Source organism: Pectinophora gossypiella, chromosome 1, assembly GCF_024362695.1.
Source record: "Pectinophora gossypiella chromosome 1, ilPecGoss1.1, whole genome shotgun sequence".
Classification (NCBI taxonomy): Eukaryota; Metazoa; Arthropoda; class Insecta; order Lepidoptera; family Gelechiidae; genus Pectinophora; species Pectinophora gossypiella.
The window spans coordinates 3,213,567-3,224,046 of NC_065404.1; the positions used below are offsets into that span (position 1 = coordinate 3,213,567).

Sequence of the window (10,480 nt, forward strand, 5' to 3'; positions counted from 1 at the left end):
TATTTTTTTTTTTAAACTGTCGATAGTCTATCGATAGTGACAAAGGCTTTACTGTTATAGGTAGGTAAAAAGTTGTCGTCTCTTCTCTGTCATAATGAAGATGATAGGTAGGACGAAATCACTGTTGTCCCTTTTGCACCGCTCTCCAGCATGTAGATCTTCAGATTCTTGAGAAGGGCTTAAGAGATAAGACAAAGTGTAAGAAATCTGGATCAATTGGCCATTATGATTATGATCGTAATGTCCTGACAATCATAACATAAACATACGTTCCACTGCTAGGCACAGGCCTCCCCTCCCAACCGAAGGGAGTATGGACTATACTTCACCATGCTGCTCCACTGCGGGTTAATGAGTTGGTGCGGGGTGGTCCTGACAATCAACAAGGAAGATATGATGTTGTAAAAGTTAACAAAATATACCTCAAAAGTAGACAAAGAACAGTTGGCAGTCTTTGCTCTTTTTGGAAATGTGGAATGTTATCGAATGTGCGAACCAAGTCCATAAATAGAAACGCTTCACTTCAATACACGGAGGCCTACTCCATGGGCCTTACGGGACGCAAATTGCATACAAATATGTTACCTCAACATTTCAGCCCTGTTGCAATTGACAGTTGATAGGCTTAAACCAATATATAGCCGATAGTTCTAAGCACTTTCTCCCCCATGCACACCTTGGCGCAGAAGACCCGCCGCGCGCCCCGCCGCGCACGCGCATATCCCACGACGAGTACCACCAGTTCTGCGACGAAGCCCTCGAATGTATGGCCGCATGATGTCCGCTGCATGACGTCACGCTTTTTATGTTTTGCCCTCTTCTGATTGGCCTGCCTGATGTTTTTTTCTTTTTATTCTCAAATTCGTTATTTAAATATTTTTGTTTTTTAAATTGTGCTCATTTATGTCTGTTAGGATCTGTTCGTTCGATGTGGTAGACGTTTAACATAAAACACCTTTAGAACACGAAACGTTATTCACTGGTCGGTTCCGTTCTTTGCGGTGTTTATGAATTGTGCTTAAACTACATTATTCGTTATGTACGATGTTATTAATTTAATTTTTGTTTGATTTTAATTAATAGTGTTATGTAAACATGTACCTATTTTAATTAATACGCTGCCTGCGATATATTTTGGAAAGTGTCTACCTACTTTGGAATTAAGGGATTAAGTATAAACGCAATTAGGTACCTTATTTTATTTTATTGTCGGATTCTTAAAGATTAATTTACAATGCACACTAATCTATAAATACCTATATAAAGATCAAGTCTGTCTTATAATCTGGGTACAATATGGCACGCAGACGTACTATTTTGTCTAACCATTTATAAATCTAATCATCCGAGGATTTAGTTGTATATTCACTTGTAAAATCTACTTAGACACAAATACAACTACGAATTAAAAAAAAAAACAAAAAAAATGTTTATTCCTTGCCATCTTTGTTTCAGAGAGATACTTAGTTATCTAGTCACCCGCCTCCCATTTAGTTCTCATTGAACCACTAGTGGCATTTTTAAGAACTTATATTTCATTTAAAAAAAAAATCAGAAAAGTTTAACTATAATGGTGCTAATTCTATTTCTCTTTTGTTTTGTATTTTGTTTTTTCCTGTTTGTGCAATAAAGTATTTGTTATGTTATGTTATGTTATGTGTGTCCACAGCGTATGACCTGGCGACGCAATGTCCGTCGCGACGTGCCTCCATGCGTCGCCACACCGTAACGCACGCCGCCTGCCCACTACCCACCGACGGAGCGCACTCGCTCCCACATTCAAGGTAAAACCATAAAATACTTACGACATAAATGGGACTAGCACGAATAACTTGCGTATCAGAATTACGTGCCATACAGATCAACATTTAAAATAGAATAGAAATTATTTATTTTAGATATAAGTAGGTATAGTAAACCTTAATTGAGGTGCCACAACGCTTATTTTCAGCAGTGCCCCATTTTTGCGTGATTTAACATTGACGCGGGATTTCTTTTCATTTAAATTCCATTATATCGTCGCCTTACAATGAAAACTACGTAAGCGCCATTTTGAAAAAAAAAAAACACATTCTTATGTGATTATCTTCAGCAGAACCTCTATCTCTTTCTATTAATTCTAATCCAGGTATAAATGTGGACCACATTTTTGTTATGGATTGAAACTATACTGTCTTGTTTGTCGGGTTTGTGGTTTTGTTAACAAAATTCACATCCGAATGTAATTTTTTAACAATAACAATATCTACATTTCGTTTTGACGTAAAAATTGTTTCATTTTGACTCGTTTCTCTCCCCAGGCCGGGCTCCCGTGCGTCATGCGCCGGCGCCGCGTCGCTAGCGAGCAGCGAGGCGGACGCGCAGCTCGGCGAGCTGTCGTGGTCGCGTTCCTCGCTGCAGGACGAGCTCATCAAGTCGGTTAGTGGCAGCCCCAAGCATGCCAGTGTGAGTAGAGTAGGCTTTAGAGTTGTAGACTAGACTGTAGTTTGTATACCTATGGCGTTGTTAGGGTGATATTCAGGGTAATAGTGACACCGAATACTGAGGGGGATGATTCAGCTCATGATTCTTAGTTAATATCAAGTGCATTTTCCGTCACAAAATTGAAAAGAAACATACACTAGCGCCCAGACGAAATTTTCGTGACTTTCGTGACAAAAAACCACTTGATATTAACTCAGAATCACGGTCTGAATCATCGCTCTCAGTTATTCGGTAGGATGTCACTATGTCTTTAGAAGAAGTTTATTTTAGTCGACATTTGACAGTATTGAAATCATACTTAGTCTATTTTTGACAGTTGCAGCCAGGATATTCGACAGTTCGTTTCAAAACAAAGCTCATCGATACTGTTTCCACTGCACATCCTAACAGCGCCATTGCTAGTTTTATGGGCACGGGCACAGTGAGACGTAAAGGATAATAATTATTATGTGTCGATATAATATTAACAATTTCAAGTACGTTGGAGAGATCTTAGAGAAGAGTAAACTAGAGTAGTTACATAGAACCGGATTTTGGTGTTTACCCAATTATGTGTCGCACTGTATATCTAATTATTATATGCACAGGTAATATGATAGTTTCTAACTAGTCAAATCAGTTACTTTTTACTAGACGTCAAGACACGAAATTACTATGGAATTTGTATGAAAAAGCAATCTGTGACGTCATAGAAAAACGTGACAAAATTCTTTATTAAAATTCATAAATAAGTTAAATAGAAAAAAGAAAACGTTTTTTGTCACCTTCAGATCTCTTTATTTAAGTAGTAATCAGAATTTCATAATTTATCTTTGACCTAGGAAACTACCCAGTAGTCGCTTAAGTGTGTTTTTATAGCATATAGATGTAATTGTAAACAGATACTTATACCCTATTTAACGCAGCTTGACGTAACGTAGCTTATGATTAGAATGACACCAGGACAGAGATATGGTACATCGCCTAGTGCGAAAGAGAGGAGAGATATTTATGTCTCTTTTACACTAAAAGTTTAAAGCTTAGTACAAACGACGTGAGAGATATGACACTCTAATCATGCGTTAAATAGGGTGTATTTATTTATTGGAATCGACTATGGTTTTGTTTAGTAGGTAGAAAAAGTAGAAAATAATGTTGTAGATAGTTCGTAGTACTGTCTGTTCGTAGGTAAAGATTTACAGTAGGTAAAGAATGTGAAAGTAGCGTCGTCTACCAAGATTTTAAACGTTTTATCAGCTCAAAATGTGTTCTTAACGCTTCCATCTATTATTCACAATTTTATCTCAAAATCATTGTGTATTTTGTAAATATTACAGAAGCAATGGCAGGACGCTATAATGTCGGATGACAGGCTGTCATTGACGTTGGAGGAGATAGTCCACATCAGGTCTGTGTTGACTAAAGCTGAGTTAGAGGTGCTGCCTGTTGAAGGCAGAGTCAAAGAAGACGTCGAGAAAAGACGGGTAAGTGTTCTGAAAGCTTTATAACCATCCACGTTGTGTATTTGTCAAAACATTCACTATTGTACTTTTAGAACATTGTGGCAACATGTTGCAAATATATTACTATCATATCTTCTTCTATCGTGTGGGTTGTGAGGTGGATTCCCTACCTCAACAACCCTGGTGTCAGGGTTACTATTGAGCCGCCAAAGGCCCCTGACATGACTCATGTAACGACTACGTACTTACTTCAGTAAGTAGTAACCTGGACCAACGGCTGAACGTGCCTTAACGTGAAGCACGGATCGTCTTACTTTCGGACAATCAGGTGATCAGCCTGTAATGTCGTAACTAAACTAGAGATCACAAAGTGACTTTTGTGATATGCCACCCCTGGGATTCGAACCCGGGACCTTCGGATCGTGAGCCCAACAACGCTCAACCACTGGATCACGGAGGCCGTACTATCATGTAATACTAGCTTTTGCCCGCGGGTTCGTTCGCGTTAAACCTTAAAAACTGCGAAAGGCCCTTATATAATTTTACTCCCTCTTTGAAGGGGTTGGGGGCAGTTTTCAAAAAAATATAATCATGCTCGATTTTTTTGTTACTCACAAATTTTTTACTCTGAAATTAGTCGCTTGTCGGCCGTTTTGCCGTGAAAAACAAACAAATGAAAAACAAAAAGAAAATCACATTTATAATATTAGTATGGGTATATGGGATATTTTAATATCCTAACCTAATCACCTAACCTGTATTGGCTGGTTTTCCCTTCGGGTTGGAAGGTCAGACAGGCAGTCGCTTCTGTAAAAACCGGACCTGTCAAATCTTCAGGTTAGGTAAGCGGACCCCTTGAAAACGGGATAACGCTAGCGAGATGAAACATTAAATGTTGTATATTTTTTCTATTTCAGGTGTGCTTCCTGTGTTTGAAAACGCGATTCGGCATTTTCGGCCCTTGGGGTCAGAAATGTAAGCTGTGTAAAAAGACTGTCTGTCAAAAGTGTTGTTCAAAGGTACGTAGTAGAAGACATGGTATAAGAAAACCAGATATATATGCTCAAAAATGACAGCTAGCATTTCAAGGTTAGCCCAGCTGACGTCAACCTACCCTACGTTGCCTTTTCGTAAAAATAAATTACCCACCAATGTGTCCAATGTTTTTAAATTACCTTGCAAGAATTTTGACCTTTTACTAAAAGATTTACGTCCAGTTTTGGTAATTGTTATATATGTGACAAGTAATTCAAAAGCGCACCCCTGATGCCGGGAAGCAGCGGTATCAGTACTGGTTGGAGGCCAAGGAAATGGATTCTGGTAGGGCTCTAGCTAGAACATCACCGATTGAGAAATTGGTCGGTGTACCTACTGCGGAACGGAAGGCGATTGGGGCAACCACCGTTCTACGCGCCCTATCTATGGAGTAATGAAAGCGATTAGTCCACCGACAAGAGCACAGCTCTTAAATAAAGAGAGAGTATTGGAATCAGCACTATCGTTTGTATTACAGATGCGAATACCAACGGAGCACTTCGCGCACGTGCCAGTAGTGCTGCTGAGCCCGTCGCTACTGCCGTCGCCTGAGGACGAGGCGCAGTCCTCCTTCCCCCGGAGTCTCATGTCGCGGCTAGTTTCGCCTGAACACACGGTATGTTGCTTTGGCCCCAATTCCTGCAGACACCTCCAAATTTTTCATTTTTTTTTATTATTTTTTTTCGGGCAATGTAAAATTTTTAGGTGGTTGTTTTAGATTTGTGCTTAAAATTGACGTGTTTTCCATAAATTGTATGCTTGTCGATTACCATATAAGAATAAGAAAATGACGGATATAAAATAAAATTAGATGGTGTTTACAGGAATTAGCACCAATGGCCCCAATTCCTGCAGACACCTCCTAATTTTACTTTAAGTTATACCTGTCATTTTCTTATCCGTCGAAAAGGAAAGGGACAGATGATTGACAGCTCTTAATTTCAGGAAGAATGAGTAAATGAATGAATAACCCGTGCGAATAAAATAGGCATCTCGCTGGTATGCAATCCGTTTGACGTTGTCAACTTAATTCTGACGGGTTATTAGCCAATGCATTTTTTTTATAGGGTTAATTTAGGTTTGTACTTAAAATTGACATGTGTTCCATTTTTATGCTTGTCGATTACCCAACCCTTTCCTTTCCGGCGGATAAGAAAATGACAGGTATAACTTAAAATGAAATTAGATGGCGTCTGTAGGAATTACTAGAAGAAGTTACATAGACCCCCAAACTGTAATAGGTAACACAAGAGACGGGTATTTTCTATCGTCGTCATAGGTAACCTTTGATTGACGGCTCAATACTAACCCTAACACCACGGTTGGTAAGGGCATCCATTTCACAACCCGTATGCCATGCCAATATGACCAAAGGAATTATGGTGCTGTACGATCGCGAATACTAATATGTATATACTTTGAAACCCGTGTCACATTAACTTTTTTGACAAATTAAACCGTAAATCTCTAATGTCAAATATAATATTTAAAATAAATATATTGCTCATGACTGTACTGCAAGAAGTCAATGACGCCAGAAATAAATATGGTGGAAGAAACCACTTGCTTTCTTCCACCTTCTTCTATCGTGTGGATTGTGAGGTGAATTACCAACCTCATCAACCCTGGTGTCAGGGTTATTATTGAGCCGCCAAACGCCCCTGACATGGCTCATGTAACGATTACTCACTTACATTAGTAAGTAGCAACCGGGACCAACGACTTAACGTGCCTTCCGAAGCACGGATCATCTTACTTTCGGACAATCAGGTGATCAGCATGTAACGTCCTAACCAAACTAGGCATCAAAGTGATTTTTCTGATATGTTCCCAATGGATTCGAACTCGGGACCTCCGGATCGTGAGCCCAAGGCTCAACCACTGGACGTTAGAGGCCGTTTCTTCCACCAATGAGTTGTTACAACTTTAGACCATCCTCTTTCAGAACGTAGTGGAAAACAGCGTGGGCAGCGCGCCTAATTCCCCCGCCGCGCTGCGTCGGACGCACGCGCACTCCGCGCCGGGGTCCCGCGGCGGCTCCGCACTGGGCTTCGCGGACTCCCTGTCCGTACCCCCCGCCTGTATGTCTCGCAGTGTGGAAGGACCAGAGAGCATGCCAGTGGGAATGAGCACGCCGCCTACCGCTACTCTGGACCGCAGGTCTGATTATGATTTGAATTTGAAGTATCGTGCACCTTAATTTAGGTACATATTAATAATCAAAAGCTCAAATCTGTATGTTTTCCTACGAATAACAGGACGATTAAAAACGCAACATTGAAGGAAATTCATCTAAGAAAGCATTATTGCTATTTGACGTTTATGGACACTGCGTGTATATGCGCAAATGTCAAATTGCAATATTGCTTTTTAGATGAATTTTTTCAATGTGGTGTTTAAGGTATGCCTATGTATACATGGTATGCCGAGGTCCAATGCGAAAAATAATCCGTCATTTTATCGTCACTTTTTTACTTATACTGTGAAGATAGCATAAATTTCTTTCACCCAGGTTGTCTGGCCGAAATTGCTGTTTAGCAATAAGGCCGCCTATTGTGCTTATTTTTATTCGTATCGTCTTTTGTATATGTCGTTGTGCAATAAACTAAATAAGTGTTATTGATTGATTGATAGCAAACGTTTTAGGCCCTGCGCAGACGACAGACTATCCGTGACGCACTTTTTAGTCTGTGAAAATATAACCTATGCAATTATATGCAGTAACGCACACGACGCGCAAAAAGTCCGACGCGTTACTGCATATAATTGCATAGGTTATATTTTCACAGACTAAAAAGTGCGTCACGGATAGTCTATGTCGTCTGCGCAGGGCCTTAAAATCTTTTTATTGTACGTTTCAGGGCACGATACGGCCGCACTCTAACCGGCGTGACGGCAGCGGAGCGCCTCCGCGGCGTCCAGATGGCAGTGTGCCACGACTGCAAGGCTATGGTGCTTCAGATCATCAAGTCATCCCGCGCCTCCCGCTCAGCCTCCCGCGACAGAGCCCTCAGACACCTCACTCTAGACCTTGCTCCCGTCTATACCGCTGATTGTTAGTCTACTACAAAACGCTTTGGGTTCACCTGGGTAGGGTTTGGGAGTTCATCGCTCGAGAAATAAAAGCTTTAGAGAAAAAAAATATCGAGAATGATCTAGCAGTTGCCTAGTTATGACAGAGTGCGCGAGTTTTCTGAACCGTTCGACGCTCAGGAATATTCTAAACTTGAAAAGGTGTTTCTTTTTACACTGTAATTGACCGATGTACGAAATTTACTCTATATAAATATGTATAAGGTCTACGTTTCTACCCAGAATGATCCAAATGTGAAATGGAATAAAGATCTGACTCTGAGAAATCAGCTGCGAGACATCGTCTTCGAACAAAGAGGAGCTTCCCTGGTTGTGTGGTTTGTTGTGTTGTAGTTGGACCACTCCTTGTTTTACATTAAAATAGACTATTAACTCTTGACAATACTATAATGACCTTTGACAGAATACCACACATAATGTTTGTTTATCGCACAAAGATTCCAATTTAAAACTAAATCGTAAATAAATATTAGAAAATATTTACCTAAATTATTATACATAATCAGAGATACTCATAATATTTAATGTTATATATATAAAAGAATAAATGATATATTCCGCAAAATTACTATAAATTGATATTTTGTCACGTACATATATAATAGATATTCATATATTTTTCCCGAAAGTAGTATGTTTAAATATGTCTACAATTTTAATGTGAATAAATAAATCTGTGTTCATAAGAAATTTACAATGTGCTATGATATGAATGTATTGTATAAAGATCTATATGTTATAGATAACCACGTTAAAACTTCTTTGATTGTGCTGAATTACGCGTACTTACACAAAAATGTATTTACTCAATGTATACCACCCCCCTTAATGACATTATCTCGAGACATTCGCTTATTGTTTATATTTCACATTTAAATATTTTAAAATACAACAAATTATTACTAATGCAAGTCCTGTGCCATATTAATTGAAATAGAAGTTTGCGACAATCGCACGACTTTTCGCTTATTTTCTAAGAACATAAGTCGCAGTGGTTTCGTTTCGTGCTTATTTCATTTTGTCTTTTTGTAATGATAATACTTCTAAGGAATTTCAATAGCCAGATTTCGATTTGTAATTTAGTTTCTATCAAATGATCAATCTGCTGTACGCTGTATGGCATTTAATGAACTTAATGGTAAGCATAAATGAGAATATTACCTCATAATCTTGAATACCTAACTCGCATAAATTGCCTTCACGCTGTCTAATAAAATATTTATTTAAACGCTTTGGCCACACATATCTGAATGTATGTAAAGCTTAGCTTTTTGAACTTGACTCGAGTGAGTTTCCAGTCAAAGATGCCAATCACCACTCACGCTCTCCTTGTCTAACGGAGATAGATAGATAAAGAGAGCAATAATCATTGGCACATTTACTTGAGTCATGTAAAGGTTTTGTAGCGACAGACGCGGTTCGTGACGGCGGCACGTTGCAGTCAGTAATCTGCCTTAAGCAGCGAATAGCGCATGCGTGATGCCTTCTATCTTCATATCCTTAGATTAATTTATCTGTAATTAAATTATTTTGCCAAATATGTAATCACTTTCAACATTTCTTGTAAATAAACGATCATCTTTAATTCTTTAGTTATAGGTTTCGATGTTCAAGGTATGGTTAAGCAGTAAGCTGGGTTATTCTATCCCGATTTGGTCCCTCCGTTATTTTCTAGTTCTAAGTTATTTTCGCATGGCAAAGCAGACATAGACATAGGTGTTCATTATGCGAATATTATGTACGATAGATAAGTATATTGAACACCTATTTCATACTCAATGTGATTGTTTTGTTGTGTGTAATAGGTGCACACTCCGATAAATATTAACCCCTTAAACGCCGGAACGCGGATCTCGACCAGACACAATGTAAAATCTATTGTGTCTGGTATCTCGGCATATGAGAGGTTAAGCAATAATGAATGAAATGTACAACAAAGTAGATTCATTTCCTTGGTCACTAACACTGTAAAGATGTGGAATGTATTTAAAGAATATTCTATTTACAATCACCGATCAAATCAGGCCTAATTTAATTATAGTCTTGTTAATCTTGAGCACTCAAATCGACTGTTTTCTAAAATTAATTAATAATTTTGTTTATTCCAAATGTTCTTTGTAATCAAGTACCCAGTTAGAACTTTGTAAATGTTTGTAAATTTTAGTAGTCTATATTAGATGTTACGTAGATTACTGTCTAAAACTAAAATTAAAAGAGAAAAAAATAACTAAAATAAAATAATTACAAATCGTTTGTTTGCAGTTTTATTTCATACAACAATAATATTTAATATTTGAAGCATTAATTAATTCTGGAAGGATGGTGTAATAATGAATAACAATGTGAAACTATTACAATTTTAGTATACTAGTTCATAACGCGTTATATCGAGATAAAAATCCCGAAGAAGGTAGGTATCATGGTGA

The 10,480-nt window shown here is 38.4% G+C and overlaps 1 protein-coding gene across 2 annotated transcripts in view; it reads left to right on the forward strand.

The window, feature by feature from the left end:
* The window catches only part of LOC126380002 (protein spire), a 208,860-nt gene extending 198,553 nt beyond the window's left edge, over positions 1-10,307 (forward strand). The window contains exons 11-17 of one of the 2 annotated variants that reach the window (XM_050029105.1): positions 1,670-1,784; positions 2,301-2,445; positions 3,801-3,947; positions 4,844-4,945; positions 5,440-5,577; positions 6,907-7,121; positions 7,823-10,307. In XM_050029105.1, coding sequence (XP_049885062.1) covers positions 1,670-1,784; positions 2,301-2,445; positions 3,801-3,947; positions 4,844-4,945; positions 5,440-5,577; positions 6,907-7,121; positions 7,823-8,021 — 1,061 coding nt within the window. In that variant the 3' untranslated portion in view covers positions 8,022-10,307. The remainder of the gene's footprint in view (positions 1-1,669; positions 1,785-2,300; positions 2,446-3,800; positions 3,948-4,843; positions 4,946-5,439; positions 5,578-6,906; positions 7,122-7,822) is intronic. The other variant, XM_050029179.1, reaches the window with a different exon arrangement.
* Positions 10,308-10,480: the final 173 nt, after the last annotated feature.